At 28.8% G+C, this 26,102-nt stretch overlaps 4 protein-coding genes and 1 long non-coding RNA gene across 16 annotated transcripts in view; 1 reads left to right on the top strand and 4 right to left on the bottom strand.

Moving 5' to 3' along the window:
* Positions 1–4,371, bottom strand: part of DCTN1-p150 (dynactin subunit 1) — a 39,827-nt gene extending 35,456 nt beyond the window's left edge. For 6 of the 7 annotated variants that reach the window (XM_014416940.2, XM_014416942.3, XM_014416943.3 and 3 more), the window contains exons 1-3: positions 4,177–4,371; positions 951–1,143; positions 744–880 (exon numbers count right to left, since the gene is read on the bottom strand). In XM_014416940.2, the coding sequence (XP_014272426.1) occupies positions 744–880; positions 951–1,124 (311 nt within the window). In that variant the 5' untranslated portion in view covers positions 1,125–1,143; positions 4,177–4,371. The remainder of the gene's footprint in view (positions 1–743; positions 881–950; positions 1,144–4,176) is intronic. The other variant, XM_067045325.1, reaches the window with a different exon arrangement.
* A 123-nt stretch (positions 4,372–4,494) lies between these two features.
* Positions 4,495–17,669, top strand: MetRS-m (Methionyl-tRNA synthetase, mitochondrial). 2 transcript variants are annotated; one of them, XM_014416946.3, is made up of 7 exons: positions 4,495–4,826; positions 4,914–5,188; positions 5,262–5,490; positions 7,397–7,643; positions 12,123–12,334; positions 16,973–17,164; positions 17,239–17,669. In XM_014416946.3, exons 1-7 carry the CDS (start codon positions 4,724–4,726, stop codon positions 17,604–17,606), a joined length of 1,626 nt encoding a protein of 541 aa, XP_014272432.1. In that variant the 5' UTR covers positions 4,495–4,723; the 3' UTR covers positions 17,607–17,669. The 2 variants fall into 2 exon arrangements, with proteins under 2 accessions (XP_014272432.1, XP_014272431.1); XM_014416945.3 differs by having other exon boundaries at positions 4,502–4,826; positions 7,394–7,643.
* Positions 6,547–9,442, bottom strand: LOC136795279 (uncharacterized). The gene is made up of 3 exons (XR_010842862.1): positions 8,910–9,442; positions 6,743–6,837; positions 6,547–6,648 (listed from the first exon to the last, which is right to left on the bottom strand). It is a non-coding gene; the product is annotated as an uncharacterized lncRNA (long non-coding RNA).
* A 1,012-nt stretch (positions 17,670–18,681) lies between the features above and the next one.
* The window catches only part of LOC106678466 (cytochrome c oxidase subunit 4 isoform 1, mitochondrial), an 18,242-nt gene continuing 10,821 nt past the window's right edge, over positions 18,682–26,102 (bottom strand). For 3 of the 5 annotated variants that reach the window (XM_067045327.1, XM_067045326.1, XM_024359297.2), the window contains exons 3-4: positions 22,718–22,910; positions 18,682–18,914 (exon numbers count right to left, since the gene is read on the bottom strand). In XM_067045327.1, the coding sequence (XP_066901428.1) occupies positions 18,778–18,914; positions 22,718–22,910 (330 nt within the window). In that variant the 3' untranslated portion in view covers positions 18,682–18,777. The remainder of the gene's footprint in view (positions 18,915–22,717; positions 22,911–26,102) is intronic. The other 2 variants (XM_014416982.2, XM_014416981.3) reach the window with 2 other exon arrangements.
* LOC112210314 (uncharacterized) lies at positions 18,921–21,233 on the bottom strand. The gene has a single exon (XM_024359295.2). It carries the CDS (start codon positions 21,127–21,129, stop codon positions 19,006–19,008), a length of 2,124 nt encoding a protein of 707 aa, XP_024215063.1. The 5' UTR covers positions 21,130–21,233; the 3' UTR covers positions 18,921–19,005.

Raw genomic sequence — 26,102 nt, 5'->3', positions numbered from 1 at the left:
TCTGTTTTTAGCCCAGAAGAAGGCTAGAAACTCTAGCCGAAACGTTGGCACATTAAAATAAGTTAATTAAAACTTATTGTATTAGTATCACTGTTTTCGCCAAAATTTTAATAATGAGGATAGACGGGAAAAAAAAAAAAAAAAAAAAAAAAAAGGTAACAACTATAATGAATAGAAAAAAAACCAATACAACAAAAACTATTAGAAGACAAAGAATAATATAGATTACATAGATAGTATTGAAAAAAAATGTATAGTGTAATATAATAAGAAGTAAAATATAAACTGAAAACAGTAAGAAAATGTAGTAACATTAAAATTATATAAAAGAGGGTGAGATATATATACTAACAATCTTCATTTCATATAATATTTAGGGACAACAACTAACGTATCAAAATATGCCTCAGTAATATGAACTTTGCACATTGGTACTTCAATTTTTTCTAGAATAAGAATATCAGTAATTTATCAATTCTACTTTTAAGTCCCACATAATTTCTATTCCATTGTCATATTAGATAGATTCTGCATTACAATTATTTGAGTATTAACCCAACAAAAAAAAAAAAACTTGAAATCTCTAATTATAAAAAAAATTATACAGGAATAAAATTGCAATATAAATCAAATTAAGTGAAGAATGTTTTAAACACCTAAAACTTGAAATAAAATTAATAAATTTGCATGCAACAAAAACTTTTAAACATTTCATTTAATTTTCAATAATAAACTTTAATCACCTTGTAAGTCTTGTTTTGGGAGTCTTAATTGATTCATCAAGAGACGAGGTAGATGTTGATAAATCTATTCTACTGCCAGTATCAGTAAGTAAAGTTAATTGAGATTGACGAACAAACATACCATAGTTATCTTTGCACTAAAAATAATAAACATTATTAACAATAACTCTAAAATGGATAATGTCAATCAAAAACATTTAATCTTACATGAAAATATGCTTTCCCTTGAATGGTCCCATTATTTTTACCCTTGGGTTCATCTAAAATTATTCCTATCCATTTTCCAGAAGCAAACATTGTTGATCCAACATACGCAACTTCTCCTTGGACATTCTTTCCAGTCACTTCTACCCTTTGACCAATTTGAAGAGTGATAGACATTTTTTAAGGTGTAGGTGGCCTGTGTATTAAATAAAACTTCATTGCATAGAATTATAAAGTTATTAAGAATAATATATAAAAAAAAAAAAAAAAGAATGAATACATCATTGTATCAAAAACAAACAAAAAAACAACATAGACTTGTCCTCTAAACATCTCTAACATTTTATTTCGTTTTTGTGATTTTTATAAATTTATTCTAGGCATCAATCAATAGATGCTACAATTCAGCTACACGGAATTGTTATTATTTGAGCCTTTGAAAGTAAGTGGTATAAATTATTATGGTTCTGTCAAAATTTATTTTTAAAAAAATTACTAATTACTGAGAGCATTAACATCAAATCCTTTTGATGAGTTGGATCTTGGAGTTGTGACTCATTAATTTTGACAGAAAAAAGCTTTTTTTCTTTACTAAAAACTATAGAACTAACACAAGGTTTTGAATATCTCACAACTCCAGATTTCACTTACACCAGTTTTGCATACAGTGGCTCATTTGCTAAAGAAATCTCTATTCCAATATTTTATATTGGACTTTCACTTTATATGTTTACTTTATATTATCACATATTATTAGAAGAAATCATAATTATAACTAAAAGAAATAAACCTCTTATGAATCTTATAAACTAAACAGCACAGATACATTATTAATTAGGTTTTTTTACCTGCTTTTCATGATAATTTTTTTTTCAATTTTACAGAGGGCTCTAAGAGGTTTTTGTACTTTTCTCCAACAAGTCCCCCTCAGAAAATATTAAAAAATTAAGTTGCTTAAAAGTGCATTTTAAGTCACTTTTATTGAGGATTTGTCTGTTAAAACTTTCCAGATGGTGCACAAACATAAAGGATAGTTCTAACAAATAATTGACATAAAAATATGTGTTGCTGGACTCTCCAACGGCCCATTCTAATTCTCACACAATCCATCTGGGAACCACTGTTCTGTACTAACAGGATGAGAGAAAATTTATATTCACAAATACTTGAGTTGTTTATTTTAAAAAACTTCAAAGCTATAGGTGGATTTTGGAAATAAAAAACACTTTTAATACAGAAAGTAAGTAAGAAGCTTAAATTGAAACCATGTATAAGAGACTAGAAGCGGAAAAGAAAATTTGGAAATTAAAAAAAATTCATTCGAAGAAGTCTATTATTGAAGATAGTATAATATTGTTGATGTGTTGTTTTTTCATGATACAATTGTAATCTAGAATTCCATCTTTAATTTAGCATCCTAATTTTTACTTCTTTTTTTTTTTAAACTTGATTGCAAACATCATAATATGCAAGACAGAACTTGGCTTATTGCATTTTGATTCATAAAGATACCTGGTCATCTATTTCAAAAACTCATGCAAACAAAATATATAATTGAATAATAATCTGGGTTTTGGTTATGAAACACATAGTTTTTCATACTCGACTCTATTATTAAAGATTTTGTAGCCTTATAATAGAGTGATTTTACTTCATCTTGTGTTGTATGCAGAACTCAGCAGACCCACGATACTCCTTAGATGGCCAAACAGTATGTTGTCTGTTCCATGGTCAAAAGACCAACAGTTTGTTCCCAAGTTTCAGTTTCAGCTAATACGGCATCTTCCGAGGAACAAAACTTTCAGTTGCATATTCCAGTACCAACTCATAGATTCAAACTTCCAGGGTAGAGGAGGCTATTATCTCCTTCACCTTGGAAGTTCGAGTCTATGAGTATGTATTGGAATATGCAACTGAAAGTTTTGTTCTAATAAGTACTAATATAATACAATATAAAACAAAATAAATGTTCTCAAAAACAAAAAAAAATTCTTTTGCATGAAAAACAATAGGTTTCAAGTTGGTCATACTATTTTTGTCTAGACTGTATAACTGTCTATACTACTTAAAACAAATCAAAACAACGGAGAAATTATTACAAATTAGATTTATTATTTTATCTAATAAATTTATTTGGAAAAAAATAACATTTGAAACAAATTATAATTTGGATAAGTGTTCCTTATTAAAATAAATCAAAAAATTGTAACAAGATTTACCAGACAAGATAAAAATAAAATAAATTCAAAAAAACTTTAATCATCAAAGGATCTAGACATTTTTCTGATATAAACGATAAAGACAAAATAAAACAGCAGTGGCTTAAACAGTTTGATGTAGAGCAAAAATTATATTTAGTAAAAAATATAATAACACAATGCTTCAACTAATATAAAATATTTACTTAAACTTCATGTTGGGTAATATTCAAAACATATTATATCATGATATTACTGTAAATAGGTTTCATTATTATCTTACATGGTTCCTTAATAGACTCTCCCAAAGCTAGTAGGGTTGTAAAAAGGAACCATAGTCTACAGAATCATCTATAGAATACGCTAAATACAATAATTTTTTTTTATCAAATGTGCCACTATTCCAGCAAAGTAATGATATGTACATTGATATAAACACTAACTCAAAGGAGAATTCTCTTAAATAAACTAAAGTTATGTTAAGATTTTCTAACACACGAGTACTTTTCAGCAGATAAGAGATAAAATCTTGTTTAAAAAAACATCGAAATCACATAATTGATTTTGATTCTATAGGAGGTTTCATTATGGAAATAAACAAATAATAGAACTTGTCACAGAAGTGGTTAGATGTATCAAGCAAATGTATTACTTTAAATACTGCAGTGGTGGTTAAAATATTGGGATACAACGAAAATACTACAAATATATTTACTTTTGATAGTCACCAATTAAAGATCAAATAAAACAACTAAAATTTTCATTACAAATGAATAGGTATCACTTTAAATGAAGAAGAATCATTAACCATAAAACTAACTCCTCGGAAAATTTGGTTGGTTGATGTGGTCTGAGATGTCTTATTTTAATGTGCCCTTAGTTTCTTTCCTGACCCACCTATAAACCAACTTCTCAAATAAATAAGAGATTTAGTTACTTTTAAGAAGTAGAATTTTTCCTTAAAAAATGAGGTGATGCCTAAATTTTTATCAGGAGTAAATACATGGATATTGTAGTATTTGGAATCCTACCTTAAGATTGTCAATCAAATTCAATATTAATGACTCCCATAAAAAATAATTTAGTATATTTTAAAATGCTGGGAGTTCATACTATTATATTAGAGTAGTAGTTAGTACTTGTTTGAAACTAGAAACAAGTATTTTATGAATTAACAGCAATTTATTTCAACACCACCTAATGAAACCACGAAGAAGACTACCATCCAAAACCAACATGATAATGCAATCAAACTGAATATCTTAACATGAGGCTAATAGAATGCGCTGTTGAAGTTCTTTATCATTTGTGGATGTTTTAAATTCATCTAGTAAATCTATTATCATAGGTTTATGTATTTTATTGGTAATTTGGGGTTCAGTTTTTAACGAAATGTAGTTTTTAATTTAATTTATAAACAATTGTTTACAATTTGTCTGGAGGTAATCGCTGGTTACCCCTTGTCAATATTATTATCGTCATTTTAAATTCAGTTTGACGATTTTACTTATGTATAGATTTTGGTACTTAAAACTTTCTTCGTTTTTTATTTAAAAAGATTAATTTAAATTTATCCTCATGAAATTACGGCTAAGATTAGTACCACTTGATTTTTTATTAATTCCTTTCAGATCAAAAAGTGACTTCTTTATTTCTACTCCAATATTTTATGTAAATGCATGTATGAATGTTTTTTTAATTTTTTTTTTGTTAAAAAATAAATGATGAAAATTAGTCATTTTGTTTAAAATAATTTATTTCATTACAGCTCCTCATATTGGACATCTATATTCAGCTGTCATAGCTGATGCAGCTCATAGATTTAATATTATTTTGGGAAATAACTCTGTATTCAGCACTGGAACTGATGAGCATGGAACAAAAATCCAACAAGCAGCTGCCTCTTGCAATACTCCACTTTCAGAATATTGCCAAAGCATATCTTCAAAATTCAAAAAGTTGTTTAAAGATTGCGATATAAACTATTCAAATTATATTAGAACTTCAGATTCTAAACATAGATATGCTGTTCAGACATTCTGGGTATGTTCTGTATTTAAACTATTACACTATTATTGATCCCTTATTACATACTTTGTATGTATGTATTTTTTAGAATACATTGAGTCATAGAGGATATATTTATCAAGATAGTTACTCAGGGTGGTATTGTGATGCAGATGAAGCTTTTGTTCCTGATAATCAAGTAACAAAAATTGTTGCTGATGGAAAAGAAGTTCCCATTTGTGCAGATTCTGGAAGACCAGTGCATTGGGTTGAAGAAGAAAACTATAAATTCAAGCTTTCTTTGTTTCAAAACGAAGTTCGTTATTGGTTAGAGAAAGGTTATTCTTTGATTATTTTAGTTTATTTCAATGCTTGATCATCTGTGTTAAGTAGTACAGTTCCAATTTCAGGGATTCCAAAGAATTTTCAGAAAGAGTTAACCCAACTAAATTAACTTATCTAGTGTCTGTCAGAAATTTATCAAAGTAGATGCATTCATAGTAGTCTGAAACCCATTTAAATAATTGAGTTTTACTTTTGGTTGTGATTTTATACTTACTATACTTTGATAAAGATAAGCTGTTTATTTGTAATTTTAACCTTTTCAGAAGAAGAGTTTTTCTTCTGTGATACATGATATATAATTTATTCTATGCAAAAAGATCAGTATAATATCTAAGCTTTATTATGTGATTTAGCTATCTCCACAATATCTGGAAATGTAATACTGCCTACAAGTACAGTGAAACTTTCCTATAAGGGGCACCTTCCAATTAAATATAAAATATTTTCATATTTTATATTTATTACTTCTTGCAATTAGGTATGATTATTTTTTTCAATAAAACAAAATTAAAAGTACTTAAAAATTTGACATTAAATCCTCTCTATTTCTTTGAGAATAGTTTATTTTAATGACCACTTGATTGTACATTGATACAATGAGATTAATTAAAATCATTGAAGCCACTTTGAGATGCTTCAATGATTTTGACAATTGACAAATCGGCTTTATCCGATTTCTTAGTTTGTCTATAGACTCATCTTAGCTGATTTGGTAAAAACCCTTATCTCCTTTATTTAATCATCAAATTCTTTCATAGGACATATCAATCCATCATTTATCACTGTAAACAATATATACTAATGAAAGGTGGTTAATTATTTCAAGTAAACATATGTAAATATATCTAGAAGAAATTTTTTTTTAAATTGATCATTTTAGTCTGTCAGACTATTTTACTGAGAATAGGGCCTAACTGATATTAAAGACCACTTATTTTTATACTGATGTACCAAGTTCAATCAAAATACTTTAAGCTCTAAAGGAGAAAATATATTTAATATTTTTCACGATGACAATACTTGTATATTCTTTATAGTCTAAGCGTAGTTATAAAAGTAAAAATACTTGAAGACAGAGAAAACATTAAGAAAAGTTATGTTATTTCCATCTGACGATTCTTTTCTTGTGCAATTTTCTTTTCAATTTTGGCCTGGAGGGAAATCATAGAAAACTGTTTAGTATTTTTTGTCATTAAAACATTTTTTAAGTCTGTTGATTTGTTGAGCTTCCAAAATTATACCAACCTCTAATGCTGTTCCATAATTGAGAATTTGTGCCTAAGGAGCTTGGAAATATCATTTATTGGGGACTTCATTATTATTTAACTACTGTCATGATACTGAAATAAAAGTATAATGAATGCTTGAAATCCTCTTCTTATTAACACAAAAAAAAAATCTTGAAAAGCAAAAGAAGCATTGACCATACAATAGCTAAGTCCTAAATAAAATATGGTATTAAATGTTCTTAGAAACTGGTTGTTTCTTTCTACTGTCTGTACCAGAGAGATTAATGCAGTAAAGTCTGATTTTAATACTTGTTCACACCAGTTACAGAGAATCTTTGCCAGATAGAAGTTGAAAATCGAATAAAACTAAAGCAACCATTTGGAGAAGTTTCACTGTATATTCATTAATTTGATTTTTAGGATACCCTATTTTTTCCCTATGACATAGATGTTAATTTCTTGAATTATGTCTTATCAACGACTTTAATTAAATTCAACAGTTCCTTAGTTTATAAAGAAGTATTTGTTCTTGTTTATACTGCCCAGGCTGTGATGAATAAAGTATGGACAACTAAACATCATTCATCATTATAATTTTGTAATTGATAATGATAATGACAGAATGAATTGTTTTTAATCAAAGTAATTGTAGTACTAATTATTCTAGAAGACTCAGTTCGCCCAGAGAAATTTAAAAGACAAATTATCAGATGGATAGATGAAGGAATTATGTCTAGTGACTTATCAGTTTCAAGACCTTCTAAAAGAGTTCATTGGGGCATTCCTGTGCCAAATAACCCAACACAAACAATTTATGTTTGGTTAGATGCTCTTATCAATTACTTAACTGCAGTAAATTATCCTGATTTGTATATCTGGCCCCCATCTGTTCAAGTTTTAGGCAAAGACATCCTAAAGTAAGTTATGTTGTTAATAATTAACATTTAAATCTGATAAGATTACTTTATAAAATGTATGCAAACCAAATCAGTATATTTTTTACTCTATTTTTTTTAGAATATGGTTCTTCTTTAATTGGAAAAAAAATCTTGAACCAGCTAGCTTTTGAATGGGTACAGATAATAGTATCTTCCCTCTGAATTGATAAATCACACTTGCATTTAAAAAAGCTTATTTATTTTACTCTAGAATTCTTAATTGCCCTCTAAATAATCAGTTTTTAATAGTATCCAATATATTGACTGTGTGTAGATTATGTTTTAAATATTGAAATGTTTGTAGACAATATATCAGCATTATTGCACAATATTGAGTTGTGCATAAATATCATAGTCTACGTATTGTTATTTATAAATGCTGACAGAGAAGAATAGCAGCTTGTACTATAGTATTCCTTTTTCTCAATTTCAAGTACGATTCTCAAGAGCTCATCAAGCAGTATACATCTTACCCCAGAAAATTTGAAAATCAATTGGTTCACTTATTCTTAGTGGCCTTAGGATCAAAACAAAAAGGCATTAATTATTGGGTAGTTCTGTTTTTTTTTTTTTTAAATTAAAAATCTAAATTTGCAACCTCATACATTTTTTGAAGTAGAGAAAATTTTCTGAAGATTGAGTCCTTACAGACCCCTGTATGTAAACTGAACATCAGATTTAGTTCTTCCGAAAACAGCAATTTTTTTTTTTTTTTTTTTAAAAAATGAGAAATCACCAATTTGACTTTATAATAGCAAATATCAGGGAAACAGTCATTCCTACGAGAAAGATTGTTATAAGCTATTTTAAAGTTATATATGTATAAATAGTGACCATATCCTGTGTATATATGTGTAATTTGACCATATCCTGCTTTCGTCTAAATTGAGCCATCTTAAGAAAAGTTCTACACCTCAAGAACTATTAGACATACATATGTCAAGTAGCACTCAAAAAGTGAAGCTAGTTAAGTTTACTTTGAAATACTTTGTAATATTCCCCATAGCAATAGTAGTTTTTATAATACTCGCCAAAAAAAGCAACAAAATGGAGATTTCTCATGCATAATGTTTTTCGCATGGTAAAGTATTTCCAAAATATTTAGGATGGAATGAAAAGTTAACAAAAATTTTATGATTTTTCTTGAATAAAATAAATTTCCACTTATCTACCGAGGTTGTAAGTGTAGAGTTGTAATGTCAATCTAAATCCAAACAGCATATCAAAAAATTAGAACTACCTGACCTTTTACATTTTCAATATATATATTATTTTTTTCAGGTCAAAATTTCTTCATCTTTCTGCACTTCTTTTTATCTTTTTTTTTTAATCTATAACAACAAAATTGCTTCTTTTTTATCCCACATTTTGACTTCAGAATTATCAGCCATGAATTAACTTAACTTATTGGATATAATATTGTATCATATGTGGAAAATATGATTAACAGATAATTTGTTATCTAAGAATGTTTATTGTTTTTTTGTAATTCCTTTTAATCATTAGCCATGATGAAGGCCAGAAATTCTGGCCGAAACGTTGGCACTAATAAATAAGTATTTACTTATTTGTGGTCTTCACTGACTGTACCCTCAATCATCTTCTCATATACAATCAATAGGTCAGCTATCAACTTGTCCATATTGTATTGTGTGGGGTGTACAGTAACATTGATTATCATGGGGCTGCTTTAGGTTCTTAATGGTGATATTATATTAAAATAAAACATACTGTCTAATGGTTGTATTTTTTTATCAGTATTTAATATCCTTTTTTATTCTACTAAGGTAGCTAGAATGTCTTGTTAGGACTAATAAGTCATAAGCACCGCCTTTCTCTAGCCAAATTAGAATTGTTAAAATTTCTTGTGTAGATCTGTGATGAAATTTAATTATCCAGGTCATAAGTTAATCAGTACTTCTGGCTCAAGAGTACAGAGGGAGGAGGGTATTACTCAGTCACCCCCAAGGATTTCAGGTTTAGGTGCTGGAGACCTGTCCTCATCCTTTCCCTCCAAGATCATGCTGAAAGTCACCTACACGATCCCCAGTTGAGGCGTTTGGTCAGAGAATGGTGAGGAAAGGTCTAGGGTCCAGGGTTGCCATATCTGGCCTCAGCTATCCCATTTGAGTCCTGGTCTTGTAGCAAACTGTTTCTGTGTGATTCAGTGTTATATTATTACTTTTTAAAGATTGTTTTTGGAGTTTATTTTGGTATTATTATTATTTTGTTATAGTTTTTTTAAATTTAAAAAAGAAAAAAAGGCATATTTTGTAGTGTTAATTTTGAAATTTCTACGACTTATGTGTGAAATTTTCAGTAATTGCTGAACATCATAGATAAAAATAATTAAAATAAAAATAAATAATAATGTTAAATCAAATTTTAGCTTCTCAATAAATATTGTTATTTTCTAAAATACCTATACTATACCCTGATGTGAGGCACATGGTTCGCAAACCTGCAAGTGTACATAATAAAACAACAGTTAGTATATATTAATATATTGGTGTATATTATAATTATAAATAAGGTAGCAAACATCATCAGGATTAAAAAAATGTATTTCTTTGATTCATAATTTTTCTATAAAACACATTGCTTTATTTTAAAATTTCATTTTGTTTTCATCACCAAGTTCATCCCGTGGATATTATCCATAGCCACAATGACCCCAAAATCTCCAAAGCCACCAGAATACTCATCCTTCTATTTCTCTTTTACTTATCATGGACAAAATTCTTGATAAACTCATTTTAAAACCAATCACAATCACACATTTTGAAACAAAGATTCTAATCACATAATTCCAGATCACCAGTTTGGATTCCCAACATCCTAATCCATTATTCAGTAATGTCATTGTGTGTTTGATGTGTCATCTGCATTGGAGCTGATGCCATATGTGCGCTAGTAGAGAATGATGATCACTGTTGTACCCCAAACCCTTCAGTCTCACATTACCAGCCATGAAGAATGCTTTCAAAACTGGAGGATTAAAATTAACTAAAATAAATCCCATCAAATCACATTTATGTCTATTATTACAGCACTTACTAGACAAATGGTCTAAACTTCCTATTGATTACAAATTAGTATACCATATTACTAATTAAATACTGTAGTATATTACTAAATACTATACTGAATTACTAAATACTATACTATATTACTAATTAAATACTATAATATATTATTAATTACTCATTCATATGACTTTTGTGAGACCTACTTGGACTTCCGGAGTTGAGCTTTAGGACTCCCCTAAACCATCGAATTTCTTTGGTATCCAATCCTCGCAATCCAAAACACTTAATCCAAACGCTCCTTATTTTGTCACACAAAAGTCATCCATCAGGACCTCAATATTCCATATGTTGCCGATTTGATGAGAACCAGATATCAATCCTTTCAGGATAAACTCCCTAAGGACCAAAAGCCTGTTTTTAATCTTGACTCTCCTTCATTATATGATAATCCTAGGCATCTGAAAAGAAGATAACCTCAAGATCTTCTACTCTAGGAATGTTTATAGAGTTCTATCAAATCATTAAGGTTTCTTAAATATAACTTCAAAGTTTTAAACAATTTAATTAGTAACAATTGTACTATTTTTCCTCTTTGAAAAAAGTTCCTCGCAGAATACAAAAACTTTGGTTTTGTCACTTGTTTGTGTGGTTCTAAAGGCCCAGTGACACAGAAGGTGATCTGTTGTGGTGGGTTAACGATCCAGAGGTCTGCGATGTGTCGCCAAAATGAACGTGATATCTTGTGGAGTCGGTCGTAGTTCTATGTATTATGAACTCGTTTAACGAAGAACTCTTCCTATTATAATTAGCTTAGGTAAATGTTAATGTATAATGCAAAATATGAAAATGCAAATTTATCTTATAAAATAATCAAAAATTATAAAGGACAGAATAAAAATAAATGTAATTAAATTAAACACCAATGTTATTTACAAATTAATTGTTAATACTTGGAGCCAACGAAAACACCACATAAAATTGAAATGTTTGTTTTTTAATTTATATAATCAATATATTATTATATTGCTTACTTTCCATCTGGAATTCTTCAGCTATGCTTCAGCCTTCTTTTAAATTTTTTTTAATGTTCATGTGAACTATCACAGATATGTGTATTTATGTTCTGTTACAAGGAATACTTTTGCTTGGTTAGTCATTTTAGTCGCAAACGTAGGCAGTGGTAGGATGGTCATATAGGAAATGTGTACATTTCGTATTGCCTTGGTCAGATATCGCTACCTGTCGACCCTTTAAGCAAAAACTAGTTGTGATAAAACTGTCAAATTTTTTATTAATATTTGCTGTATGAAAAGATACACTTCATTAAAATTTGGTTGCATGGTAAACTTCATTAAAAGTTGGTAACATTGATAGCATGTTGTGGATGAAATTATATATTCTTAATTTGTTTTTTAAATTTTAATTTTAGATTCCATGGAATATACTGGCCAGCATTTCTGATGGCTTGTGATTTAGAGCCTCCTAAAATGTTACTAGTTCATTCTCACTGGACTGTTGATGGAGAAAAAATGTCTAAGTCAAGAGGGAATGTAGTCTGCCCATTTGAAGCCAGCAAATTATTTACCTCTTCCGGTCTTCGTTATTTCTTACTTAGAGAAGGAACTCCTCATTCAGATAGTAGTATGGTTTATTGATATTGATTAATTTTATTTTTATGTAAATATTTTAAAAGTTCTTATGAAAATTCTTTCAAAGCTCAATAAATTCAAAATAATTATAAAATATATCAAATATTTTTTTAATGATCATAGGAGTTGATTGGCTGTTTAGGTAGCATATTCTAGCATAGCCAATTTGGTTATGGATCAAATTATTTATCTAAAGCCTATTAAATTAAAAAAAATAAAATCTGTACCACTACAACCCATGAAGGGTCAGGGGTTCAGTACTTTGTAAAGAAGTATTGTTACTAGACCAATAGTTGTGCAAGGAGGTGATTTGGTCAGAATCACGCTCAACCGCCAGATTTTTACCCAATTAAGAGTACCCAATTTAAGAGGCTGGGTGGACCCCAGGAGGGCTCCACGTTGAGTGGTGAGTTCACTCACGGCTACAGTGTAACAGAAAACAATTTTCTCCCCAGCCTATCTAAAGCCCATTACCCCTATATATTATTAGTTTAGTTTATCTCCCTTGCTCTTGCCTCTTTATTCTCATTAATATCTTTAGAAATAATAAATTATAAGTTTTAATTTTTTGACTTTAATATCACTCTGCTAAAATTAAGGCTAAACCTCACTGTTTTACTTTATTTTAAAGTTACTTTGTCACACTTCAAAATCGTCTTACAATTTACATCTTCTGATTTCTAGAATGTCCTATTTTCATCATGTAAATTTCAACTTAATACTTTTTGACATATTATTTACCAATAACTATGTTTGAAGTTGAATTACACTCTCTGCAAAATTAATATTATTTTTTTTCACTCAAATAAAGTGGAATAAAATATGTGATGATCTGATGGAGGTGAGGAATGTGTGTGTGGGGGGAGGGAGGGGTGTGGCAGAAGTTTCAGAATTTCTCAAATTTCTATCCTTTAGTAGATTGTTGCCAGGGCCATCCCTTCATAAGGGATCTTCTTCACTTTCCCCATTGATTGGAGATGTAGACCTATGATACTTCACTCCCTAGCAACTACAGGTGTTGTTGGATTTAATTCAACAGTTTGCTGTATAAATTCATCAATGTCGTTTTTCAATTTCAAGCGCTTTTTAAATATTGCTTGATTAAACTATCTTAAAGTCTCTCCTTCCCGTTTTAAGCTAATATTTCAAAAGTGATATAGGGCCGTTATTTTGAGCATTAATAGACCTCTCTATTAATAATAGTTCCTGAGATATCAAACTATTTCTAAGATGATTTATTTTACAATTGCACCATAATATCAAAATATTTTTTATACTGCTGTAGAGTTATAAAAATGTCTTATATTAAGCAATTTTACCAACTGAATTGATAATTAACTGTTAATGATTACATAATATTCAGTAATTAATTAACTTAGTCACTGTTAATAACGTGGGCGTACTCAGAGAGGGCAGATGCCCCCCTTAAATTAATAAAAAATTATTAATTTAATAAAATATTAATTGTAATAACTAATAAAGCACTGTGGCAATTACATATAATGATCTTAAAATTTTGGAATCATTCTACTTTTCCATGCTGCGATCTCACAATCTGATTGACAAAGGCTTGCCCCCCCCTCTAGTTTTTATCCTAGGTATGGCCTTGGTTAATAATTAAGGCCCTTAGCATATAAGTAGGATGAAATCAACTCGAAGTGGAAGCGATTCCCTCCCCCTCACTCTACTCTACCGCAAACCGGGCGAGATGAAATCAAAGTGATAGAAATTACAAGTTGAAGTGGTTCTCCACTTCCATTTCTTATAGATAATTTTCCATGAAAATTTTGTTGGTTATCACATTTCGCCCCACAATTATAACCTGGGATATCCAACATTTAAATTTGAGGATTATTTTTCTTTGAGAAAAAATAAAAAAATAATATGATTGGATTTTTATTTTTATTCAATTTTAGTTTTGTATAGAGAAATGAGTAAGATTAAAAATCACTATATAATCATTATTTTTGGGTGAATTTTGTTTTTATTATGTCTCTCAGAATGGTATATTTTTTTGATTTTGAACAAAAATTTAATATTAAAGGTAGCAATTTAATTTTTATGCTAAACAGAATAAATTAGCTTGGGGGCTCAGACATTATATACATATATACATATACATTAACAGAAATATTTACAATTAAAGTAAGCCAAAATTAGAAAAAAAAAAAAAACAAGAGTAAAAATTTTCTGATTCTTCATTTACATTTTCTCTTATATTTCGTGAACAAGTTAATGGATTTTCATAATTTAAATGATTTCTCGACCGTTAAGGGATAGGCTAAAAGGAAATTGAGAATAACAATTTTCAACTTTTTAGTTGCTTTACCTCTTATATTTTGTGAACTGATGAATGGATTTTTGTACTTATAACAATTTCCCAACTATATATTCTTTTAAATTCATTTGGATTAGTGATTAAAAATTTGATTCTCATATTCAATCCCTGCTGGCCCATAATTGAGTTGTTTTTGTTTTTTTCAATTTGATGACGATGTTTATGGGGGTGTTACAAATATTATAAAATATAAGCAGAAAAGGGAAAGGAAAGTCAGAAAATATTTACATTTGTTTTTATGAACCCTTTTTCGCAAAATGGTTTGAGCCGGAAAGATCAATTCAGCTGTTCACGAGTCATTTTTGGAAATGAAAATGAAAAGTAGGAAAATTTTCACACTAGTTTTCCACTAAGTCTTCATCTGTAAAGTCGAAAAATCAATTTAGTTGTATTGTATATAACTGTTCTCCTATTTCTTCCGAAATCAGTGGGGCATGTTGTTCCTCTTTTTTACTCTTCAAGAATTATTCACAAACATTTTCACAAGAATATGTCTCACAAAAAGTGCATTGTGCAATATATTTGAAGCGGTTTGTAGCCAAAGGAGTTAGAGCATCTACCTGAGCAACCTTGTTACTGCATTGGCCAGGTTTAAATCGGAATTGGGGGGTTAACTTATCTCGTGGCAGTCCCACAGAATGAAAATGTGACTCTTCCCCTCGATTAGAATAAGGTGTTAAGCTGTAGATAATCCCTCCACCCACCATATGTCAGAAAGACAAGGTAAGGAGTAAGCATATAAAATTTGTATTTTAAACCTTCCTTTTTTTATTATTTTATTTATTTATCACCCTACCCTGCCTATTAGACAATATGGGTGTTTGCAGCAGTGGGTACAACTCATTGCTGCATATGACAAACATTACATAGCTGTGCACATAGCTTGCTCTTGCTACAAAATATATCTTGCTCTTCTACAGAGGTCTTGCTGGTGTAGCTTATTCTCCCCTACCCAAGGAGAAGTGAGTAGAGCCCACAGCCTCCTTCCACCCATACACGAAGGTCTTGTAGTGCGGGTAGTTTTCTTTCTTCATCAGCTCAGGAAGATCGCTCTCCGTCAGAACATAGAGTCCTGTTTCCCTCATCATCTTGGCTCTCAGTGCCTCATAGGCAGTACAGTACGCCTTCCTAGTAAGCCTTCCTTTTTGTAACTCAAAGCAGAATCTCAACCTTTCTTGTAGAAAATGAATTTAAGTTACCAGGATTAAGACTGTATGAGGTGATTTGCCAGCCTCCTAAACCATTCTAAAAATTCTTTAATTCATAGTAAAAATTTCAATTCTCAAATATATCTTTTTCTGCTTTATTTTTATTATGTAGATTTGATACTGATGTAATCTGTTTTGTTTTATTAACATATTTTGTAAATAAAAGGTTTTGTTCTTTAATACAGTCGTCAACAAATTTTACTTTGTTGAATTTGATGCATTTAGAAACAAGGATTTGAATAGTTTTGCCACATATATTCAATCTAAAAAACAATTTTCATTTTTTATATTATATGTTTACAATGATATGGTCAGAGAATAAAACAAATAAGTTTTCTTTAACTTATTTTCTGATGGCATCCCAACCCATCTTTTCCTCATATATTTACTATTATTATATCATATTATTTATTTACTTCTGTAAATAAATTTTGTTTTAGTTATGTGAAAAATACTCTTTAATACTAATTGAAGCGAAAGATTTAAATAAATTTGCCACAAAAATTCGATCTAGGAAAAATGATTTTCTTTTTATATTGGATATATTTTGTATGTTTTATCAGGAATAAATTTTTATACAATTAAGATACAAACAAACAATTTTTCATTTCCACTGTGTTCATTTTAGATTGCATAAGATTTATATAAAATGCAGGATGTGTTTGATACAATTCTTTTTTTTTTTCAAAAATAAGTTATTGTATGTTCTCCTGTGGAAATATTGAAGTAGCAAAAAGATTTAGTTTAAAAAGTCAGTGATATTTAGTTTTAAAGGGATGATGATTTAAGTGAAAAAAGTATAAAGCTATTATTTTAACATTGTTTATTACTAATGCAATCTTATTAGTTAGATAAAATTTAATCAAATCCTTTAGAGATTTTTAAAATCTAATAGCTTGAACAAGCATACAAAAATCATCTTTTTGCAAATTATGTAATTATAATTAAATTTAAAAAATATATATTAATTATAGTACTAATAATCTACAAATAAAAATGAGAAAGACTTGAATAATAATAACTAAGTATCTATTAGTTTTTACAAATATTTCTTTAACAAATTATTTTTATGTTTTTTCTTCAGACTATAGTGAAACTAAAGCACTAAGAATCTTGAATTCAGAATTAGCTGATACCCTTGGAAATTTGTTAAACAGATGTTGTGCACTAACAATAAATGAGAAGCAAGAATTCCCTAAGTTTAATGAGACATCCTTTGAAAAATATTCCAAAGATGCTGCCAGTGATCTGATATCATCAGTAAATATGCTTCAAGGTATTGTAAGCTGTAAAATAATTATTTTATTCTGATTATTATTTCATTTTTAGTAATGCAGTATTTTTTCATAGATGAAGTTAAACGTCATTACACCGACTTCAATTTCTATCGTGGAATCAACTTAATAATATCAAGCTTACACCTCGCTAATAAGTTCTTTGAAGAGAGCAAACCTTGGAAATTGAGGAAATGTGATAAATCCAGCCAACATTTAGAATGTGTCCTTCATTTGACTATGGAAACTCTTAGAATATGCGGAATAGCTTTATTGCCCATAATTCCACAGATTTCATCATTACTTTTAGATAAGTTGTCTATTCCCTCATCTTCAAGAAATTGGAATAATATGTCTCCTAGTTGGATTACTAATACTAGTCATTCAGTTTCATTAAATGCTGATAAAGTTATTTTATATAAAAAAATTCAAAGTTCTAAATAATTTCTTATTACTTTAAATAAAATGTATTTAAAAAACTAAACAAAATAAAGAACTTCGAATCTATATATAGTTTGCTTTTCCTGTATCTGTTTTTATGCCTTACACTGCTACGCGTTTACAAATATTGTAAAGGCTATGAAGGTTAGTAAACCATCAATGCATCCAACAAACAATGAATTTGACTTGTTGTAACTGACAAAGAGCTTTGTAATGTCTCATTCTGAATTCTTCTTTATCTAAAGTAGCACTTCGGTGGCTTAGCTGTGATACATTTTACATGTACTAAAACTTAAGACATGTCTGTCTGTAAGATATAATAACTACTTAATTTATGATAGTATAAGATTACACTGAAAACAATTTTATTTTGATTTGCCTTTTATAGATGATTTTAAAATAAATTGTGTTTAAAAAAAAAAACAGTTCTAATTTTGTTTAGTAGAGGTTTTAATGATGTAAGAAACCAATTCTTAGCCATTGACTGGTTGGCAACTCTGTGCAAAGTTTTAGTACTCAGGCTTTAGAGTTGATATGAATGGACTCTAAACTAAAATTTATAAATATACAAAATATTCAGGGTTAAGTGGCCTATCTGAAACTATGAATTAAGGATCTCAAAACAAGAAAATCATAAGGATGAAGGTATGACTGTTAACGGCTACTTTATTAATAAAATATTAACATTCATATTAAATGCTGTTCTAAGTGATTACCTTGATCTTCAAGATAGGCTGTACATCTTTCTTCCATAGTATCAGTGGCCAAACGGCACTGGATATGTGTTTTATTTCACAAGTTTCAATTATCCTTCTTCGTAAAGAATTAAGATAAGCCTTACAACAAGGTCATGTTAGTATTGGATCTTATCAATCTAATATTTTCTAAACATAGTGTTAACTGACATACCTTCATAGGAAATTTTTTTGTATTTTTCTGAGATTGTGTATAAATATAAAGTAAAATGGGGAAATGGGGAACAGGAATGTTTATAGAGTTAAAGTTATGGACATAAAAACTGTTATGCTCAATAAATATTTTATTTCTTAACATATTAAAAAAAAAAAGTTTCTATGAACTTCACAAAACTTTATTAATCCAAAAATACATAATGATTGTGTAAATTATTTTAGTGAGTTTACATCAAGAAAACTGAAAACTGACAAAATTTAATCTATTTTTTCCATGTATCTAATTCATAATCCCACTTTGAAGATATTCCTGTTATAGGATTCATTTTAAAAGCTATTATTCTTTTTAGCTGTGCTTGCCTGGATTCTTCCGAAAAAGATTGTGGTAAAGGCACACCACCTACAATTAAAAAAATATAAATTCTTGGTGGAAACAATTTCTTAAAACCTTTTATTGTAAAAGAACAATAATATTTATAAATGTTGTTTTATTAGCCATCAAAATAATCATCTACAATAGATGAATATGGATCTATACGATAAAAAAAACGTTTATTTAAAGGTAAGTATTTCATCCATAGGGCGAGTGCTTCATCCCTATTAAATGTTTTGCTTCTAGTTAATAACTTATAGCTAAGACAGTAAGGCTGAGTAGGCTGTTCTTTTAATACCAGAAAGGTTCCATCACCACCTACAATATTTTCTGCTTCATATCGCCTTTTCATTTTTTTAACAAACCTTCTCTGCTTCTTTTGCCTTCTTCTTTCTGTTTTCATGGATAATAATAAAGTAAAAAGTTCAATAGCAACAAGATCTCTAGTTTTATTTTTATCTCCCTCTGTATGTTCTTCATGTTCTTCCATTTCATCAATTTCTGTGGAACTTTTTACTTCACTTTCAGGTTCTTCTACAAACGATGACTTATTTTCTTTAGTTTCAATACTTTTCTTAGTATCAGAAAATATACTATTTTTGTTCTCTTCAATACTTTCTGTTTTCCCTGAATCATTATTTGATGTACCTTCTCCCATAACATAAGGATTGATTGGATTTTTTTTTTTCTTATCCTTTTCTTTTTGTTTCTTTTTTGCCATTTTATTTTTTTCTTCACTTCGGCTTATTTGGTAACAAGTTAAAAGAGGTGGATAATTTTTTTTTGGCTTACCTAAAATTCCTATCTGCATATTTGCCTTTTTCAAATTCTCATCTGAAATTAGTAAAGCTGTCTGTAAAATACGTAATCTTAAATTTCTTGTTTTTATTACAGTAGTACCAATATGATAAATCCTTCCATCCCTTCCTGGACGTTTTATCTCAGTAAGACATGGTGTACTGCAACGCCACTCCCTTGGATTACGAAATTTCCCTTCCAAAATTCTGCGTTCTTGTTCTTCTATATTTATGAAATATTTATCATTTCCTCCGTATGTGTCTCTGAAAAGTCTATTGACCTCATTTTGTATGATGGTATTTTTTTCTGGAATATCTTCTATATTTAAAACAAGCATAACTATTTTTGTAGAAAAATCATACAGCAACTCGTACAGAAGATAATCTGTAGTTGTATTTATACCTTTTGGAGAATTCATGTGATGAAAATTAACCAAATCCTTAATTCCTAGTATAATGATTGTATAATTACGAGCTATAAAATATCTTAAATCATTCAAATTGTTCTGCCATATTGACTCATAATACTCTGAATTTGTATGTGGAAGCTTTATTTTTCTCAATTCAGCTCTCTTTTTAGCAACTTCCCACATCTGCAAATAGTATTGAAAATAAACTAAGAGAGCTCTAAGAAAATTATCGACAGTTTCTGTAAAAAAAAAGTGAATGAAAGCAATAGGAATTTTTATGAGTGCTGTATATAAAGCAACACTTTTAACATAGTGCAAGGTAATTATTTCTGACTTTTCAAGTTGGAAAGTATTTAGAAAATGTAAAATATGAAATCCATCAAGGCATGAAGCAAAAAAATTTCCTCCAAATATTAGCCTTTTCTCTTCTGGGCCACAAACAGGATCTATATAATCTTTAGGTTTTTTTCTTATATGAGGGACAAAGAAATAGAACTGTAATGAACTAGAAAAAGACAAATGACCATGATAATCACAGTCTTTCATAACCAGTAATCTATCTGCTTTTAATGCTGTAGTATCAAAACTGAACTCTCCAAAGTTCCTATAAAGTATTGTAAATATTTTGATGCATTTGGGAATCACAAGCTGTTCAATAAACCTAATTTCAAAATCAAAAGGTTTGGATTCACACAGATTATATAAATAAATCACTTGATTAAACACTGGAGGAATCATGCAGTGACGTATGTAGAGAACTTTCAATTTGTCATTTTTACACCTTTCACTTATTTTGCTTACTTGTTTCAGTATGTTTGAAATAATAGATCTGTTTACATATTTAATTCTATGTCGATTGGAATCAAATTGACTGTAGAGTTTATTTATTTCTCTGAATAAACATTCCAATACATTTCTTTTTAGAAAAGATGAATCTATGGCCTCATAATTCAACATATCAATAATATTAATTAATTCTTTCACATATTCTTTAATTCTGGCATATATGTAGGTACTGGATTTGTAATCATGCATGTTTTGATGATTTTTATAATTAACAGAAAAAATTCTCTAATAAACAACAAAGTATGAATATTTGTTACTAAAAATTATGAAAAACTAGCTTGTCAAAAAATAGATCTTCATTTGTCTACAATTAAAAATTAGTTGAATTTAACACATGACATTGATGAATAAATTCTTATTTGAAATCAATTCAGCCAACCAAATTTAAAAAATTTTGGTAACCATTTTTTCACTAAAAAAATATTTAGAATCTGAAAATCATATTTCTAATTCTACTATCTGCAACAAAGAACTACTTGATTATTAGAAAAATAAATTAAATAATTTATGTTTTTAAAAAATTGAGAGTTGGGTAGTTCAAAGTGTATATTTAATCTGTATTTGACACAAGTAATTTTATATATTTAATTGGTATATATATAAGTAATTTTATATATCTTTATCTGACACAAGAAAAAAGTGATCTGGGTGACATTTTATACTTTTTGTTTTATTCAATAAAATAGTGTAACTTACCTCAATCTCTTTCACAGAATTTTATAGCAGTTCCTTTATAATACCAAGGACTAAGTTTATTTTATCAAATAAAAGAAGAGTTGTACAGAAAACTCTCATTACTCCCAGACAGATGATACAAATGATAGCCAAATTGAAATAAAATCAGGGGCGCACATCACCCAACTTTCCACACGTGAAGAAAAGAAATAAGCTAAAACTTACTTTATTAGTGCCAATATTTTTAGCCAGAATTTTAGGCCTTCGTCGGGGATAAGAGCAATAAACGAGATACCACCCTAATGAATAGAATAACAGATAATATAGCTACATAAGTAGTAATGCTCACAGCTATTCAAAGATGGTAGCAAACCTCTAAGAGTCAAGCTACTAGAAATAATCCACAAAATGTGGGAGAAAGTAAGGATACCTGAAGCCTCAAACACAGGTCTACAGATTATAGACCTATTTTTCGGGCTTCAGGTCTGACCTATATTATCTGTTATTCTATTTTACCTTCTATTCATTAGGGTGCTTAATATTTTCAAATATACAAAATTAAAGGGAATTCAAAATTTTGATTGAAAATGTTTTTTTTTTTCTGTTGCAAAAGAGTCTACTTAAGAAAGGGATCAAGGGAGATAAAGTGCTGGTGGCTATTTTTGATTTTCCAGTTTAAGCTGGTTGGCTGTATGAGAAATATTGTCTCCTTATTAAGATCAGTACTGAGCTTAATCAGAATAGTAGCTTTTTAGAAAATCAAAGAAATGTGAAAAATTTACTGAACTCACAACGACCTGTGGGTTGCTAGACGAGCTCGTTACCACGTTGCTACCGTTGCCCACCACCTTAAAACATCTATTTCTATTGAAAAAATTGTATTTAAAATTTTTCAAAACTGCAATACATCCCCTCCTATACTTCATATTAAGTGAGAGTAAAGTTAAACTGATAATCTTCCAGTGGAGCCTTAATTATAAATTAAGTTTTATAAAATTTTAGTGATTTTTTGGTGTAAAATATCTGGTTAATAATACTATAGGTTAGAGGTAAAAGTGATCTAGTGATATTTTAGGATATTTAAAACCTCATAAATACTCACAAATAGTCCTTAATACCATTGCTAGAATCAAAGAACTTGATATCAATATTAAAGTTGTCCCTACAACTGGTTTCCATCTTCCAGTAGGTGCATTCATCTCAGCAAAAGTTTGACAAAAACTTATTCGGTATAATGTCTTTTTTTCGTTCACAGACAAAGAACGCCAATCACCTTTTTCTTTTTCTTTTAAAGCCTACAAATGTTTAACAGCCTCAGTAATTTCAAAAATTTTAAGATGTTCTACATAAACATTGTAGGAATAGTGTCTGTCTACATTATATATTATGAATGTTATGGACTCTTTACTACTTTATGTATAATATGCTTATCATATTATTACAAGCAAACTAAAGCTTCATAAGAAATAATTTATTAAACCATTTGGTACAACATATTAACATAACTAATAGTACTGAATACCATAAATCATTAAGAGTGAATAAAGAAGATGCAGAAAATTACTATTATGCATGCAGAACTATAAATAGGCAAAGGCGATTTATACTGTGTAAAAGAACTAAAAACCTGATTGTTCAAAATTCAAAAATGACAAAATACAACTCTTATCATTATTAACACAATAATTTCATTAAACAATCTTTCAATAGCACAATAACATTAGTGATACCAAAACTAGCCTAGCATGAATACACTACTGACATGTTACTACTTCATTTAAGTCATTATTTTTGTAGGAGGTTAAAATCAATTTTCCTTATGTTGAACAATTCACTGGGTATTACCATTTTGATAAGTTTTAAAAATAATGCCAAATGTTATCTTAGATAATTACTGTAACTATAATTTTGAGAAACAGAGCTTCATTGTTACAATTTCAAATTAGAAGTTGTCTCTACATAGAATTTATTTTTTCAGTCAATATAAACTTAAAATCCTTCTATATTTGTATACGTTTTAACAAAATAAATTTTCAGAAGTAGAAAGTTAAATATATATACCCATTGAAAATACTTAGTCGAGGTAATTTATGGTTCACGACATAAGTTGTATGCAACTTTGGCTCCAAAAAATATTTGTAAAATTTTAACAATCTTCTTCACAGAATGTTTATCTTCTAAAAGTTATCGATTCACTTTATACAATTGCAGTTAAGTTTTCTTCAATGCCAATAACATATTTTGTCTACAAAAATATTTCTAAATCTTAAAATCTAAACACATCTAATGAGTCTATTAAATTTATTTAATTGTTTCATACAGTTTTAAATATTTTTTTTTAGTGTCTATGGCTTGTCTTGAATCTACAAATAATGCTAATGTTTATAAATTTTTTCACAAAATATCCATCTTCAAAAGTCTTCTTGCTTTATTTAATTGTTTAATATAATTTTAGATATGTTTTATGTAGTGTCAATTGTATATTTTGACAATATTTCATATTGCTTAATTAAAACGTTATGACTGAATAGATGTAATTGTGTTGAAAACACAAAATTTACTTTGTGTTTCTTCAAATTAAAGTACCATCAGAGCCCTGTTTCATAATGAAAGCTAATAGTATTGTTTCATAGTACAAGTATAGAAACAAAGTGGTAATTACACTAATACTTATATTTTTACATAATCGGGAGGACTATTAGTGATATTACAGGAGTTAAAAAGTACTAAAGTACAAGTTACTATTGTATAAGTCAGTGTAATTGTATTAAGTTAAATTGACAATACTAATAGTATTAGTTTGTACTTTATTATGAAACAGGGCCCAGATGTTATATTTCTACAAAATATCTTAACTTAAAGCTAATGTAAATTTTTAAGATATTATGAAGAAATTTAATTCACACCTCAATAGGAAGCATAAAATAATAAATGTATTTCTTTTTTCGTACCCCTCTGCCCAAATAAGTTATTGAATACATACATATAGGAGTATGTATATCGGGTAGTTTGTAATTCTTTCGATTGCCTTGAGGCATTTTGTGATGTGCAGGGTCCAGGTGGTGTTGTGGTAGCTTACGCCAGTTAAATTATTGGAACGGGTAATAAATGTAATTAATAGATAAACACTTTATGGAGATGTTGTCCAATAGCTTATACAGGATTCAGTACCTAATTGGTACAAATTTGGTAATGAAAATCAGAATTAGTACCAAAATAGAATGTGAGATATCAAACTTTTTTATTCAGACAGCGGTCATGTTATCACATCTAATATTATATTAAATATGGCCCAAGGTATTTGAATATCAATTTAAAACTTATACACAAATTAGTAGCTGGTTTGTACTATATATTATTAAAATATTCCCCATATTATACATTTACATTATAGTACCCAAACATATCATGAAATATCGAATTTTTTAATTTGTACTGACCTCTGCAATGTTATCATATCAACGGCCCAATGGTTTTTTGAATATTGATTTAAAACTAATGCGAAAATTAGTAGCTGGTCTGTACTACATATTTATAAAATATTCGAATTAGTACCTAAATAAATCATTTGATATCAAAATTTTATTAACAACAAACATAGTTTATTTTAACAGATGGAATATGGTCCTTGTGCGGTCAAATTAAACTCAAATAGTAATATTTTGTGCTATATAGTTCATTTTACTATGGATGTAACAACATAACTGAAGTAACAAAAATTTTGAAAGCTATGACGGTCCTATATATCTTTTGAAATATTAGCTTAAAACGGGAAGAGGAGACTTTAAGATCAAGCAATATTTAAAAATCGATCATAATACAAAAGGCCATGTCACAAGAAGGATCATAACTAAAAAAAAAAGCAATCCTTAAGATAATAATTTAATCCTTAAGATAATAATTTAATCATTAAGAAATAATAATAATAATAATATAAGGAAGTATTTGGACTCGAAACTGGTTACAAATGAGTACAAGCAGGGGCCTGTCTCATAATAAAGCCAATAGTATTAATCCATAAATGCAAGAACACCAACTAAAATATACAAGCACTAATACATTATGTTTCATGAGAGGGACAACTATGCAGTGGTATTACGTATTAAAAGTAAAAAATTATCTGGCAGAATTGTATTAGTCTGTGACATTGTACCAAATACAAACTACAATATTAGTAGTATGTATTAGTTTGTACTTTATTATGAAACAGGGCCCTGGTGTGATAGAGGTCTAAATACAGATCTAGACTAATAAATTGTTGAAAAATACTAGTTAGAACTAGTTAATAATATGATAAAGAGGTAGGTGTAAAAAGTAAAAAAACAGATAGATGAAGTAAATATGGCATAGGTGAGATATAATAATATGTAAAATGGAAATATTAAGAAAATTATTAATGCATGGGCGCTTAACAATGATTTGAACCAGAATGCTGAAAAAACCAAGGCAATTCTTATTGGTTCCAAGTGCCTCCTCCATTACCTCCC

Source organism: Halyomorpha halys, unplaced genomic scaffold (genome assembly GCF_000696795.3).
Source record: "Halyomorpha halys isolate HHAL.00 unplaced genomic scaffold, Hhal_1.1 Scaffold144.1, whole genome shotgun sequence".
Taxonomy (NCBI): domain Eukaryota; kingdom Metazoa; phylum Arthropoda; class Insecta; order Hemiptera; family Pentatomidae; genus Halyomorpha; species Halyomorpha halys.
The sequence above is the reverse complement of the archived record's forward strand: the minus strand, read 5'-3'. Positions and strand labels throughout refer to the sequence as shown.

Excerpts from the sequence above, each read along its gene's own strand:
- MetRS-m (XM_014416945.3), top strand. The coding sequence starts at position 4,724 with ATGAAATTACGGCTAAGATTAGTACCACTTGATTTTTTATTAATTCCT. Across the intron at positions 12,335-16,972 it reads AACTCCTCATTCAGATAGTA|ACTATAGTGAAACTAAAGCA; the intron begins GTATGGTTTATT and ends TTTTTTCTTCAG. Across the intron at positions 17,165-17,238 it reads ATCAGTAAATATGCTTCAAG|ATGAAGTTAAACGTCATTAC; the intron begins GTATTGTAAGCT and ends ATTTTTTCATAG.
- LOC112210314 (XM_024359295.2), bottom strand. The coding sequence starts at position 21,129 with ATGCATGATTACAAATCCAGTACCTACATATATGCCAGAATTAAAGAA.